This window comes from Vipera berus (genome assembly GCF_964194415.1).
Source record: "Vipera berus genome assembly, chromosome: Z".
Lineage (NCBI taxonomy): Eukaryota > Metazoa > Chordata > Lepidosauria > Squamata > Viperidae > Vipera > Vipera berus.
Window position 1 is genome coordinate 68,963,830 of NC_138205.1, and position 15,759 is coordinate 68,979,588.

The 15,759-nt window shown below is 45.8% G+C and overlaps 1 protein-coding gene across 1 annotated transcript; it reads right to left on the minus strand.

The window, feature by feature from the left end:
- Window positions 1-402: 402 nt before the first annotated feature.
- Window positions 403-3,266, minus strand: LOC308677491 (large ribosomal subunit protein bL32m-like). Its single transcript, XM_081343933.1, has 3 exons — window positions 3,109-3,266; window positions 1,812-1,993; window positions 403-1,031 (listed from the first exon to the last, which is right to left on the minus strand). The coding sequence occupies exons 1-3, from the start codon at window positions 3,203-3,205 to the stop codon at window positions 777-779; spliced, it is 534 nt and encodes a 177-aa protein (XP_081200059.1). The 5' UTR covers window positions 3,206-3,266; the 3' UTR covers window positions 403-776.
- Between the last annotated feature and the right edge of the window lie 12,493 nt (window positions 3,267-15,759).

A 15,759-nucleotide genomic window follows, 5' to 3' on the forward strand; every position in this document is an offset into this window, starting at 1 on the left:
GTGAATGAAATAAGGATTTCAGATTGTAAAGCGAGAGCAATAATCACTATTAGATTGCATGTGCTTTGATAGGTTCTGATTTTAATTAATATCCATTTGCTTTAGTGATCAGCATATACTATATATATTATATATGTAATATATATGTACGTACCTATGTCTTTTTGGTTCCATTTTGTAGAGTACTCTTATCTGTTGTTAGGTGCCCAGAGTAATATGAGCAGCCACTTTAATCCAAACAAACAAGTGTATTCAATCAAGAGACTGCAGGCTAAACTAAATGGAGACTTTGGTTAATAGCTAGAAATTTAGGTTGGGCATGATGCCATCCATATAGCTGTATTCCTCAGGCATCTACCTTTCTCAAAAAATTGCCTGCAAAATGAAATAATAGAGGACGCATGAAATTGAATATGCTTTAATTGCAAATGGATTTTAAATACAAGCTGAAATAACATACAATCCATCTTTGCATGTAGTTACACCCCACTTCTTCAAATGATAACTTATTTAAGTTACTATAAGGTTATGGTATCACTACGTTAACAGCCAATTCCCCTATCCATACAGATTCCAAATGTAGAATTAAATTCTGGGTATATATTAAAAGACAAAACAAAACCCAGTCTTTAAAAAGTACAAACAACTCATACACATAGTCCTGCAAAGAGCATGCTTGAGCAACTACAGCACAAAGTACCGTACGGTCTTCTGGACGTATTACTATACAAACTAGTATTTTTATAAGGAATCAAACATTCCATTTTGATGTCTGTTTAGTCCAATGTGAACCAAGATGGACGTTTCCTGTTCCTTTCGATAATTCGCTTGTCTTCATCTTCATTTCTGGGTTTTTCTCCTGTATAGAGCACAATACTTTCTGTAGCGGGAGCCTTATGTGGTCCATTTTCCAATAATCTAATTTGATTTCTTATGGCATAGGTTTCCTGTTTAACCTTTTCATAACAATAGCCGCAAAGAACATGCTTCTCTTTCAGGTTGCCACATTCAGGACAAATATCTATGTTTCTCTAAAAGAAAAAAAGGAAGTTTTAAAATGCAGCGGTGAGAGAATAATTATAAACATTCTTAACTTTTTTTCATTAACGTAACAATAAAATGGAGTGCAAAATAGGATTAAACAACCTATCAAAATAATAAAACTAATGCAACAAGAATAGTACTATCTAATGCTATGTAGAAATCAAAGTATGTCTGCAAGTTAGTATTTTAATTTTTAGTAGGAACAGGCAATATTTGAAGGGTTGGATCTGGATCTCGGACCCTTGATGTGCTACAGGGCTGCAGGTGGCTGTTTGATCAAAGAAGTAGGAGGAAATTTATTTTAGCCTGTTGTTTTTTACTTTTGGGGACAGCATATGAAGGACAGAAACTCAAGAGTGGGTATAAAATGATTCCTTTCCCAGGAATCTCTTGTTCCTACTTAAAAATCAGCCTGAAATGAGGCAGAAAATAGTTGCCATGGGGGTTAGATGGATAGTTGTTTAGCTGGAACAATTTGTTTTTCATGGGGTTAGAAATTAAAGTAAACAAATAAAAGCAAAACCACACTAAAATACAGCTATTTTGCAACCAATTCTGCTTCTACATTTGCAGCTGGCAGGGATTTCATGCAGCCACATACTGCCCAGATTTATACTATACATTCACAGCAAATCCATTGAAACAGATGTTCATTTATATTTTTGAACTTAATTGCCAAGTCCTATTGATAGTGAAAAACAAAACATTTAAAAGCAATGCAAGGGAAACAAAGTCCAATTTTCTGCAAGGAAAATTTAACAATTTACCTTTATTTTTATAAGATGGTTAGAATTCCTTCGTCTGGTGCGATTTACTTCAATTGTTCGCCTTGACTTTGGAGCTGGCATCCAAAGTATGCTGTCTAAAAAGCTGGGGTTTTCAAAATACTCAGTTTTCTCTTCCACAGGATTGAGTAAAGAATCTGGAGCTTGTATTGTTAAAGCAGGAGCTAAAGAAAAAGATATCAACTCAAATAGTTTCATATCTTAGTCTATTTAAAATAGTTTAAAGCCTTTTTTAAGGAGGTTCATTGTGAACTGACTAGCATTTAGATTTTAAACCAACGACAGCTGAAATTAGCAGCACTCTTTTAACATGTGATCTGAATCGATCACCAGTACCAGAGGCTTAGTCTTCCGAGCTTTCGGACTCATGCAGGGAACTTCAGCATATTTTATTGAACAATTAAAAATTGCTGCATTAACATAAGGTCTATTAAGTATGATAGCAATTTTAAACACTTAAGAGGAATTAGGCAGCCCTGAAAACAAGTGAACTTTGTTCTGAATAAGTATATAATGGAATGCACAGGCTCAGAATCCAAAGTGTGTGTGTGTATTTCATATCATTCAATTTTTAAAAAAATGAAAAATCATCTCTCTTGTCCCTCATCTTTTTGTATGTGCCTTCAAGTCAGTTTTTGACTCATGGCGAAAGTTGGGACTATTCCTTGCGGTTTTCTTGGCAAAATTTCAGAAGCTGCTTGTTTTTGCCTGCTTCTTAGGGCTTAGAGGACTTGCCCAAGGTCACCCAGCTGGCTTCCTGCCTAAGGTGGGACTAAAACTCACATCCTTCTACAACAAACCGATTGTCATAACCTTTTATTGTTTCTCTAATATTTTGTTTTTACACGTTAAGACTCTGAACAACGCATGAGGGATATAAACAGTTTTGGAGTATACTATAAGAATGCTCTACTTTCAGCTTTAATGCCATCCTCCATTTAATTAACAATCGGTTTCTCTTTAAAAACTATAAAGCGAGAAAAAAGCAAAGGAAATCATCTCCCTGCATTTTGTCCCTTTTTGCTTTGGGAAAGAACAGAAAAAGAGCAACAGACAAGCAAACAGACAAAAGGCAAAGATCCAAGCACCAAAGCCGAAGCTACTTTGACTAGCAAATTCGCATGGAGTTCATAAGAAAGCCGTTTTCTAAAAAGCTTTCAATTCCCCCCTTGGATTGAGCGACGCAAGCACCTCCAACGAGTAGCTGGAAGATGACCGTGGAAATTTTCCACTGAGCTCTTGAGGGCTATCCTGATGAACAGCACATTACAAACCTTACCCCATGGACCTGCGTGGCCCCCAAGCTGCCCCCAGCAGTTTCGGAGAAAACGACAGAGTTTAGGGAAAGGGGATGAGAACACCAACACAGCAGCCATGCTCCTCGCTTTCCCGGCACCCCTCGCGGCTCCGCCCCCAGGTTTCTACGAAATCCGTGTTGGTAGCCACCGCAATGAACCCTGGGAAACCGAGTCAAACTATCCACATTGGGCATGTGACTGTCACACGTCTTTGAAAAACTACCGTTCTCGTTTTGCGACTTTTGACTTTCAAAGTGCACAAGAGGCTGCCACTGAGAGCACCTGTAACCCGTCTCCCAGTTTTGCCATAATTCACGGCATTCCTAGAAATTCAGAGCCACGTGCTGCTTTCGGAAATTATCAGGTGAACTTCATTAGTCACAAAGTTGCGGAAATCACGTGCCAGAAAGGTTTCCTTCTTTGCGCACGCGTAAAACTCCCAGCGCACGCAGCTGCAGTAGCCAGAGAGGACTGTGAGGGTTTGTGGCACGAGTTAAAATGGCGGAACGTGGCTACAGCTTTTCTCTTACCACTTTCACATAGGTTGTTTTTTTGAGAGGGAGACTTTGAGGCGAACTGTATGAACCGCCAGCGCGCCCTGGATGGGCTGCTCAAATAAGAATAGAATCTATGCAAAGTATCTCTATATTTAAGTTATAGCCAAAATGTATAATGGGAGGTTTTCTACTATGTAGGGAAAGTTAATAATAATAGAATAGAGCTGAAAGGACCTTGGAGGTCTTCTAGTCCAACCCCCTGCTTAAGCAGGAGAACCTACATCATCTCAGACAGGTGATTGTCTAGTCTTTTCTTAAAGATCTCCAGTGATGGAGCATGCACGATTTCTGGAGGCAAGCTGTTCCATTGGTTGATTGTCCTCACTGTCAGGAAGTTTCTCCTTAAATCCAGGTTGCTTCTCTCCTTGATGAGTTTCCAACCATTGTTTCTTGTCCTTTCCTCTGGTGAACAACCTGACCCTTTCTGCCTTGTGGCAGCCCCTCAAATACTGGAATACTGCTATCATGTCTTCCCTATTTCTTCTTTTCTTTAGACTAGCCCAGGGGATAGGCAACCTTGGCTCTTTTATGACTCATCAACTTCAACTCCCACTATTCCTGAGCCAGAATTCTGAGAGTTGAAGTCCACAAGTCGTAAAAGAGCCAAAGTTGCCTACTCTGGACTAGCCAAATCTAAGTCCTGCAGCCATTCTTTGTATATTTTAGCCTCCAGGCCTTTGATCATTTTAGTTGCTCTTCTCTGAATTTTTTCTAAACTCTCAACATCTTTTTTGTGGTATGGTGACCAAAATTGGCTGCAGTATTCCAGTTGTGGTCTTACTAGGGCTTTGTAAAGCTGTACTAGTACTTAGTGTGATCTTGATTCTATGCCTCTGTTTATACAACTCAGGATTGTATTAACTTTTTTGGTTGCTGCAGCACACTGCTGGCTCGTAGTCAAGTGTTTTTTGATTGTCTTTTCTAGGATTTTCCCAGATATTGATGTTAAACTGATTGGTCTGTAGTTTCCTGGGTCTGTTTTTTTCCCTTTCTTGAAGATGGGGACAACATCAGCCCTTTTCCAATCCTTGGGTATTTCCCCAGTGCTCCAAGATTTATGAAAGATGTGCAACGGTTTTGACATAACATCTGCCAGCTCCTTCAGAACTCTGGGATGTAATCTGTTGGTCCTGGTGATTTGTACTCGTCAAGGTCGTGTAGGAGTTCTCTTACCATTTTCTTGCTTATTTTAATTTTTTTTTCTCGTGTGTCTTTTGCAGTGTTTTTTTTGTTGGTGTGTCAGTCTATAGTTTATCTTGTGTGAAGACTGAAGCAAAGTATGAGTTAAGCAGCTCTCCTTTCTCCCTGTTGCCTGTAATTTCCTTGCAGTTCCATGAGATTTCACAATGAAAACAAAAATTATTTCAACAAGGAAATTGAATACAGTATTGGCAGCTAGAAGTTCAGCACAAATATCCCAGTGTATTTTACACACACATTCTGAAATGTCCCCATACTTCAAACTTATTTGTATTCTTCAAACAAGAAGTATTTCGGGGAAATGAATAGCAAATGCTATGACCTGATAAATGTCATAGGCGAAATTGCAAACTAAAGTAGAATTCTGCACATAGTATAAAAAAATCATTGTCGCTAAAATGCAGGGTAGATCCATTAAATTTATAACTGACTCAACAGATGATAGGAGAAGTGGAAAAGAGTGAGTCAATTGTTGAAAGAAAAATCATCAGGGTTCCGTCCAAGCTAGGAATAAACAAATGGAGACTGCTTTAGAAAGAAGGTTCTTTTTTATTTACTTGCCAGAAACTTCAGTGACAGCAGCATGTTTCTGGGGTGGCTGATCACATGGAGCTGGGAGTGGTGGGTTTTTATACCTTTTTGGGCCTTTGTGTTTGGAATTGTTCCTGTTCCTATGGCATGAACTTTGACCTGAGGTTCAATGTGCCTTTTTGGTATTCTAGTGGTGCTGGGTTAATCCTATTATGTCCTAAAGATCATGTCCTGCTTCCCTGGGGCTGGGGCTGATGGCTATGTCCTTCCTGTGTTGGATTTGTTTGGTTGAGGGGTTGTTGGTTTAGGGATCTTCCTTTTTCTAATCCCATCAGCTCCAAGCCTCCTGGCTCCAGTCCTTCTGAAAGGATTATGCTGATGATATGCTGATGATACCCAGCTTTTTCTTTTGACCCCAAACCACCCCAGTGATGGCCTCAACGTGATGTCCCGTTGCCTGGAGGCGGTTCGGGTCTGGATGGGGAGGAACAGACTTCAACTCAACCCCGACAAGACCGAGTGGCTTTGCATACCTTCATCCCGGGTCTATTCGGATATTCCACCTCTGGTTATGGGGGGTGAACTATTACCCCTCGTAGATAGGGCTCGCAACTTGGGAGTCCTCCTAGATTCACGGCTCACCTTGGAAGACCATGTAGGAGCTGTGACTAGGGGGGCCTTCGCCCAGGTTCGCCTGGTGCGCCAGTTGCGGCCCTATCTAAGCCGGGATGATTTATGCACGGTCACTCACGCGCTCGTGACCTCTCGTCTAGACTACTGCAACGCTCTCTACATGGGGCTTCCCTTGAGGACCACCCGGAGGCTCCAACTGGTACAGAATGCAGCCGCGAGAGTTGTGTTGGGAGTCTCCCGATACTCCCATGTCACACCTCTGCTCCGTGAGCTGCATTGGTTGCCAGTTGTCTTCCGGGTGAGATTCAAGGTGCTAGTAATGGTGTTTAAAGCCCTTCATGGCAGGGGTCCGGAGTACCTTAGGGAACACCTGCTGCCGGCGTCTACTTCCCTCCGCCCTGTGCGTTCCCACAGAGAGGGCCTCCTCAGGGTGCCACCGGTCAGAGAATGTTGACTGGTGGCCCCCAGGGGGAGATCCTTCTCTGTGGGCGCCCCGGAGCTATGGAACCAGTTACCGGTTGAGCTCCGGATGGCGCCCGATCTTCGCTCCTTTCGCCGCGATCTGAAAACATACTTGTTCGAGCAAGCCGGCCTGGCCTGAGGGGGGATTGGTGGGTTTTTTTACTATTTTTTTTAATTATTATGTATTACTGTATTTTTAACTGGGCATGTATTTAATTATCTTTTATCTTTTGTAAATCTCTGTGTTTTATTCTTGCCCTGTACACCGCCCTGAGTCCTTCGGGAGAAGGGCGGTATAGAAATATTAATAAATTAAATTAAATTAATTAAATTATCAAACCTGCATTTCTACAGATCTGGCCTGCTGAGTTTCTGGCTGGGGCAGAGAGACTTGAGTGTGTGTCTGTGTGTGTGTGTGTGTGTGTGTGTGTGTGTGTGTGTTTCCGGCCTAAGATTTTCTATTAATCCTTTGGGGAAATATATTCTGCTTTTATATATATCCCCAAAATATTTCTTTCTTGGGGTGTGTAGGTCTTCCTACACATTGGAGATGTAGGAAGAGAAACCATAAAGTTATTCAACAGGAAACAACTTATACTGATCATGTTAATATCACAGTTACTGAAGAAAATCTTTTCTGGGAACAGAACATTCCATCATGAAATAAATTATAAGATGTTAATATGCTTAATTTATTGAAATAATTTGTTATCACATTTCTCTGTTCCTCATATTAATTGGAGCCATATTATCTAGTGAGAAGAATAATTTGGGGTGCCAACTTGAGTCAGGGTTGCACAAGAATAAATAAATATGAAATCCAGACAGCTGTGAGGAAAGGAGAAATATTTATTTCCCCAAATAAAGAGGGTTTTTTTTGCCTTTGGGCAGCTGCAGAGAAAACGGGACACAGAAGGCTTGTTTATAGTGTATAGGTGTATAGCTGCTGATTCTAGAGCGACACTTGAGGTGCGTGGGTGTATGTATATGTTGACTCCAGAGAAAGGATTGAGTATAGCAAGAGATTTATTTTATTTATTAAATTTTTATACCGCCCTTCTCCCGAAGGACTCAGGGCGGTGTACAGGGCAATAAATATCAAAATATTAAATACAAAAGTTAAAAAAGATTAAATAATTATGCCCAATATAATACAATAATTAAAAACTATGCTAAAAACCCAAACCCCAAAACCCAACAGACCAGGCCGGATTGTTCAAATAAATAGGTTTTTAGATCGCGTCGGAAGGAGCGAAGGTCGGGGGCCATCCGGAGCTCAACCGGCAAGTGGTTCCACAGGTCTGGCACGCCCACAGAGAACGCCCTCCCCCTGGGGGCCACCAACCAACATTCTCTGATCGGAGGCACCCTGAGGAGGCCCTCTCTGTGGGAGCGCACTGGACGGAGGGAAGTTGACGCAGGCAGCAGGTGCTGCCGTAGGTAGTCTGGACCCATGCCATGTAGGGCTTTATAGGTCATTACCAGCACCTTGAATCTCACCCGGAGGGCAACTGGCAGCCAATGCAGCTCACGGAGCAGAGGTGTAACATGGAGTATCGGGAAACCCCCAACACCACTTGTGCGGCTGCATTCTGCACCAGTTGAAGCCTCCGAGTGGTCCTCAAGGGCAGCCCCATGTAGAGAGCATTGCAGTAGTCCAAATGAGAGGTCACGAGGGCATGAGTGACTGTACGCAAGGCATCCCGGTCCAGATAGGGCCACAACTGGCGCACCAGGCGAACCTGGGTGAAGGCCCCCCTAGTCACAGCTCCTATATGATCTAAGGAGAGCTGTGAATCTAGGAGGACCCCCAAGTTGCGCGCCCTATCTACGGGGGGTAATAACTCACCCCCCATAGTAAGAGATGGAATAGTCTGAAATTCCCGAGATGCCGGCACGCACAGCCACTCAGTCTTGTCAGGGTTGAGCTGAAGCCTGTTCCTCCCCATCCAAACCCGGACCGCCTCCAGGCAATGGGACATCACGTCGAGGGCATCACTGGGATGGTTTGGGGTTGAAATAAAAAGTTGGGTATCATCAGCATACTGATGATAACCAACTCCAAAACCACGAATGATCTCACCCAGAGGCTTCATGTAGATGTTGAACAGGAGGGGCGAGAGGACCGATCCCTGAGGAACTCCACAAATGAGAGGTCTCAAGGTCGACCTCTGCCCCCCTGCCAACACTGACTGCGAACATCCCAGAAGGTAGGAGAACCACTGAAGAACTGTGCCTCCCACTCCCAACCCCCTGAGACGCCGTAGCAAGATACCATGGTCGATGGTATCAAAAGCTGCTGAGAGGTCTAACAGGACTAGGACAGAGGAACAACCCCTGTCCCGAGCCCGCCAGAGATCATTCACCAGCGCGACCAATGCCATCTCTGTGCTGCACCTGGGCCTGAAACCCGATTGGTACGGGTTCAGATAATCAGCTTCCTCCAAGAACAAAGGGAGCTGATGCGCCACCAGGCTCTCAACAACCTTCGCGAGAAAGCGAAGGTTGGAGACCGGACGAACGTTATTTAATACAGCTGGGTCCAGGGCAGGCTTCTTGAGGAGGGGTCTCACCACCGCCTCCTTCAAGGCGGCGGGAAAACTACCCTCACTCAAAGAAGCAGTTATCACTGCCTGGAGCCAGCCTCGTGTCCCATCCCGGGCTGCATAGACCAGCCAGGAGGGGCACGGGTCCAATAAACACGTGGTGGAGCTCAGCTTCCCCATGATCTTGTCCATGTCTTCGGGAGTCACAGGATCAAACTCCTCCCAGATAACATCGACAAGACTGCCCTCGTCCTCATCGTCAGACTCTGCCCAGTCGGAGTCCAAACCGGTCCGAATCCGAGCGATTTTGTCCAACAGATGTTGACTAAACTCCTCGGCATGACCCTGCAAGGGCTCCTCCCTCACCTTCTGATTAAGGAGAGAGCGGGTCACCCTAAACAGGGCGGCCGGGCGATTATCTGCAGACGCGATGAGGGTGGCAAAGTGGTTAGATGTGGATTGAGTATCTTGGTTTGAACAGTGAGCGGAGTTCTGTGTGTTTGTGCATTTACAGTTTGAAATATGTATTTAATTCTTATGTTTGTGTAGTTTAAAGGATTTTGGAGACTGTAAGTGAGTAACTTTGTGGAGACTGGGTCAGTTAACATATTTCTCTATACAATATTCATAATATAATTAGAAAATTTATAAATTCTTCCCACAATCAGTATGAAAATATTCTGTCCTATCAAAACACCTATAGAATGTCAACTAGAGTAAAATTGTAGATTTTAAATTAGATTAATACCATTTTGAAAAGAAAAATATTAAGTCACCTCTGTCTCCCTGTTCAGTCTTCCTTTTCCATTTCCTGTTTGGTACTCTGCCATATTATCTGAAAGCATACCACTAAAATGAAAATTATATTGAATATAAGATGGTTCCCCAAAAGGGAAGTGGATAGTTGGAAAAATTAAAACCACAGAAATAAGTGTTGTCTAATACCTAATTTTCTTATCTTGTAAGATTGATAAATTCAGTTGAATCACTTCTGAGATTTCCCTCCAATAAATATGTTCATGTGGGCATTTGTATTATTGGAATAAATTACTATCATTATAAAATGTATTGATTCCTGAACTTGCCATGTGCACAAATCTCTTGTCTTTTAGCAGAAGATATTCTAAAGCAGTGCTTGTGAACCTGTGGCACACATGCCAGCAGCGGCATGCAGAGCCCTCTCTGTGGGCAAGCGTGCCATCACCCCAGCCCTGCCTCCCCCTGTGGCCCCCTCCTCACCAGCAGCACCCCTGGAGGAGAGTGCCCCCCGGGTGTGGCCTGTGCAGAGCAACTCAGCCAAGGACATGGCAGCTGGGCAGGAGGGACAAGACTCCACCGTCACGCCCCGTCACGTGCAGATGATGCTGCAGGCAGAGGGCGTGGCCACCATGGCACTGCAGGGCTGCCTGGGCGATCTGCTGCGGGCCGTGGAGGCAGTAGGTGGCTCTGTGGGGGGTAGGGGGCGGGTAGGGGGTCAGGGCAGTTTTTGGGCACTCAGTGTCTAAAAGGTTCACCATCACTGTTATAGATAAACCAGGTTGGATTTGGAGGAAGTGAAAGAAAAGGAGGCATATGTTACATGTTTTGTGCCAGCCCATGGCAGTTCCCCAAATAGGTCATCAGATGGAGCAAAGAGGCTTCTTTGCTCCCCTGCAGCAGCCCCATTGGCGAGAGAGTTTTATGGCTAGGGAGGGGCCGAGACCCCCCATAAATACCTCTGCTCTGGGGCTGCCTCAAAGCTTCTAGTTCTGCTTCTCTTTCTATTCTCTCGCATGCATTCTCTATCTTACAAGCATGGATGCTTCCATGCCATATAGCTCTTTTTATATAACCTGTCGATGAATAAAGCTTCATAATGACTGCATCTCTGCATTCTGCCTATTTCACTTGGAAGCACCCTAACGTTCCATCGATCTCTTGTGAAAGCTGCTTCACAAGTTGGTAGCACAGAGGATGGTTAAAGGGAACGCTTCCAAAGCCTGCAGCTAATGCTTAGATTTGAAACTGAAATGGATGGCCGGAAATCGCAGATTGTGACCAGGAGTCTTCAATCAAGATCAACAGCTCTAACCCCTGAAGCAAGCCCCGCTCCAGGTGAGAGCACAGATGGCTTCCTTCTGCACGCCACAGAGGGAAGCTTGGAAGTTTTACAGTCCACCCAAGACTGTCAAGATGCAGCAGAAGCGCTCCGGGCCCAACGCAAGCAACGCGTGGATCAAATGTCTACACCGGAATGCAAGGAACTGCTCCTAAAACTCCTTGAAGTACAGGAGACCCCACAAGCCTCTCCACGAAGGACATCAGTGCAGAAGGACTATGGATGCCGGGTAAGCCCCCCCTCAGCCACCACGAGGCTCCTCAATATGGCGCCTGCCACCCTGAGTAACCCCGGGACCCCAGGGCTTTCGGCGCGAAATCCCCTGCCTAACTGTGACCTACAGCTTCCTGGGGCAACAGGAAACAAGATGGCTCCGCCCAGGGAGACCGCATGGCCCGGCACAGGAAGCAAGATGGCAGCCCCCTGTGCACCCACATTTTCTAACAAAGAAAGGCCTCAACTAAGTCTGGAGGCCCAGCAACCCCTGGCATCCAGCCATAGCAACATGCAAACTCCTGGGCTCTCTCCAGCAGAAACCCTCGTGACCTATGATGGCTATAAGACTGCTCATTACCCCCCAAGGCCCCCGACCCTCTCTCCGGGGCCCCCAGCCTTCCTTTCGCCCCCGCCCAGGCGCTCTCCTTACTTGGCCTTCGGGGGGGGGTTGGCCCCCTCCTCCAGCATCGGCTTTAGCCATCCCCAAGGTCTTCAGGAACAGCGATGGGCTTCTCAAGGCAATCCAGGGCCGGGGGGGCTCCAGGAAGGATTCCCAGAGCATTTTCAAAACCAAGTGCCGGCCGGCAATCTTGGGCACCGCCCACCCCCTGATCACATGTTTTCTGGACATGCCCAGTACGGGCTTTTTAACCCAGAAGGGGGGCCATCTGAAAATCAGAGAAATATACCACCAACGCCCACTAGAGGGGTACCTTTACCATTTTTTTCAATGCCAACCTCCCAGATGCTAGAGGAATGGGATAAAACTTTTCTAGCTGCGTCCACGTTGAATCCCAACTTTGAAAAACTGAAAATTGGGGGTGAGAACTACCACAGTTGGAATAGAAATTTGCAGGCATGTCTATTAAAGGATGGGATTCTTGAAATGGCCCTGAACCCACCACCTCTCCCGTGGAGCTCACGAGAAGAGTGGCTTCATAGACAGACTTTTTCCACTCTGATGGCGTCCATCGATGATAATTTGTTCCCTAGCATTCCAGATGGACTCACAGCTTGCGCAGTTTGGCGCTTATTGTACAATTTATTCAACAGCAAGAGCATGGGTTCTCTCACCAGACTCACAACTGAGTTTTACAACACAAGACTCAGGTTTGGGGCCAGCATGGCAGAACATCTTGGAAAATTAAAATCCCTCAGGGCGCAACTAATGTCCAAAAATTACCGAATACCTGAAGAGAACTTGGTCGCAGTTATTGTGGCTTCCCTGGACAAAAGTTGGAACAATTTTATTATTTCCCTGGAAGGGGGCAGGGATGGACCCATGCCTCTGTCCTACCTCGAGGGCAGACTCATTGACGAAGATAGCAGACGTAGACATACGGGAGAATACAACAGAGTCACCAGCCAGCCAGCCAGCACACGACACCGCAACTCAGAGCGGGTTAATGCTCTACTCAAGTGTTTCACCTGTGGCTCTGAGGGGCACCTCAAGAAGGACTGCCCCCATTTTCAACAAGGCCCCAAGCGTGGTCCCAATCAAGGTAGGGGCAAGGAACAAGGAAGGGGCCGTGGCGGGGCCAAAAGTACCAACAATCTTGTGTCTACCTGTGCCCCCACCACAAGAGCTGATAGCTCCACTGACTTATGGTTACTGGACTCTGGAGCTTCATCTCACATTACTAATGTGAGTCAAGGTTTTAAAAGGTTAAAGAAAATTAACTCATCTGTCAAGGTGGCCAACGGTGATAAAGCTTTAGTTATTGGGGAGGGCACGGTTTCTCTACCCGGGCTTGGAAAAGTTGAAGGTGTCTTACACGCGCCCTCTATTGCCAACAACCTGTTGAGCATTATCAAGTTATGCGACGATGACGGGGTGGAAGTTTTATTTCGCAAAGGGGGAGGTCATGTCACCCGGGACCAGAGGGTCATTGGAAATATAGCCATCATAGATGATTTGCCATATTTCTCCCCCTTAGAAGGGGCCTCACAGACAACCCCAAGGCTGCTTAACGACCGCAAGGGTGAAGCGGTTGCATCCAAGCCCCCACAGCAAGGCAGTGTGGATAAGAAATCCGAACCTCAGGTGTCACCTGAAGCACCGCTCAAGGCTACCAAAGCCAAGAGGGTGTCAGTCGGGAAGCCACTCCACGATAAGTGTGCCCATATTTTGCACCGAAGATTAGGTCATGCAAGCTTCCCTGTGGTTAAAAAGACGGGAGAGTTTGCTGAGGGAGTCCAGCTCAAAGATTGTGAGGTATTCCTGGACTGTGCAATCTGTAAGAAGTCAAAGAGGAAGGCTGCGCCCATTCCAAAAACATCACTGCGTAAGACCCAATTCCCATATCAACTAGTCCATGTTGATTTGGTCGGGCCTTTCACACCATCCCTAGGGAAAAGTCAGTATTTTCTCACTGCAGTTGATGATTTTTCACGGTACAGCCACGTGTATATACTCACAGAAAAATCTGAAGCCTTTGATGCCATAAAATCACTCTACAACTTTGTAGAGACCCAGTATAAAACCAAGATTGCACAACTGCAGAGCGACCGCGGGGCTGAGTTCATGTCCCGAAAATTCCAGGACTGGGTAAAGCGTAAGGGCATCCGCCATTTTCTTACCGCGCCTTTCACCCCCGCTCAGAATGGTGTGGCAGAGAAAAGAAATGGAGTCCTACAAACTATGATGCGTAGTCTGATTGCAGACGCAGGGGTTGCAGAATCATACTGGGCAGAAGCGGTAAAATACGCCAATTATACCTTAAACCGCACTTGGAGCAGTGTTGTGAACCAGACCCCATATTTCCTAGTTCATGGTAGGAAACCAAATCTGGGACATTTACGTGTTTTTGGGTCCTATGCATGGGTTCACATCCCCAAGCAGCTGCGGAAGAAGGGGAGATCTGTCTCCCAGAGACTGAGGTTCTTGGGCTACGCTCCTGGCTCCAAGGCCTACCGTTTCCTGGGAGAAGGGGGCAGGATTGTGACTTCCCAATCTGCCTCCTTCGAAGAGGACTCCAATTGGGCCCAGATACACTCCAATGATCTGAGCCCATATATCAGCCGTCCCAACAAGGGCACACCGACTACAACATCACCTGAGACGTCCACATACCCTGCCACCGACGAAAGTGTGGAACAAGACGAAGATGTCATCCCACCTGGTTCAGATGGGGAGGATGAGCCATCCAGTTCCCCAGCAACGCCTCAGAAACCCACGGAAGAAAAAGGCGGTGAGTGGCAGAAGGTAAGGAGGTCAAAGCGGTCCAACAAAGGCATCCCGCCAAAGAGAATTGACATTGGGCACATCGCGTCTGTTAACAGCGTTGTGGTCACCCCAAAATCCTTCTCTGACATCCAGGAGCTGCCCATCGAAGAACAGGAGAAATGGCAGCTCGCGATGGAGAAGGAAATGCAGAGCTTAAAACAACTCAAGGTCTTCACCCCCCAGCAACCTCCAAAAGAGAGGAAAGTCATTGGCACAAGGTGGGTTTACAAGGCAAAACCACTTGCCAATGGCCTCTACCTGTATAAGGCCCGTTTGGTAGCTCAGGGATTCGCCCAACGCTATATGGAAGACTATGGGGAGACATACTCTCCAACTGTCCGGGCAGAGAGCGTCAAGACCGCCCTTGTGACTGCAGCCGCTCTGGGGGAGGAAGTCTTCCAATTCGACATCCAGACGGCTTACCTCCACGCCAAATTGGACCGGCAGATCTACGTGAAGGCCCCTCCTGGCTACCAGCAAGAAGGGGAAAATACATGGTTACTCCACAAAGGGTTATATGGTCTCAAGCAGTCAGGGAAACTATGGTATGACTGCCTTAGAAAAAGTTTAGAACGAGTTGGTTTCACTGCATCCCGTGCAGATGAATGTGTTTTCACACGCAACTCAAAGGGTACCACAGAAAGGGTGTTAGTTTATGTGGATGACCTACTATATGTAGGACCTGACAAGGAAGGGTGTGATGAATTTGCCAAGGCCCTGGAAGAAAAGTTCACTTTGAAATCTTTGGGGCGGGTTGACAAGTACTTGGGTGTGCATATTTTGGCCACTAAGGGGGGGTTCGCTCTATCTCAAAAAGAAAAGATAGAGGAGTTATTGGCCAAATGCAAAATGGCAGAATCTAATCCCACGCATAGCCCAATGCAAAGCGACTTTTACAACCATACTCACAAGGACGGTCCTGAGTTCACAGATAATACGCTTTACAGATCTGTGATTGGCTCCTTGCTATATATCAGCAATTGGAGCAGGCCTGACATAGCTTTAGCTGTAAATCTATTGTCCAGGCATGTGGAACACCCAAAGGAATTCCACTGGACTGCTGTTAAGAGGGTACTTAGGTACCTCAGGGGCACGACCGATGCCCTCCTTGTGCTGGAACCAGAGAAGGGGAAGACGGCCCAGCTCTCCGCTTACTCAGACGC

Excerpts from the sequence above, each read along its gene's own strand:
- LOC308677491 (XM_081343933.1), bottom strand. The coding sequence starts at position 3,205 with ATGGCTGCTGTGTTGGTGTTCTCATCCCCTTTCCCTAAACTCTGTCGT. Across the intron at positions 1,994-3,108 it reads GGGCCACGCAGGTCCATGGG|CTCCTGCTTTAACAATACAA; the intron begins GTAAGGTTTGTA and ends CTTTTTCTTTAG. Across the intron at positions 1,032-1,811 it reads ACCATCTTATAAAAATAAAG|AGAAACATAGATATTTGTCC; the intron begins GTAAATTGTTAA and ends TTTTTCTTTTAG.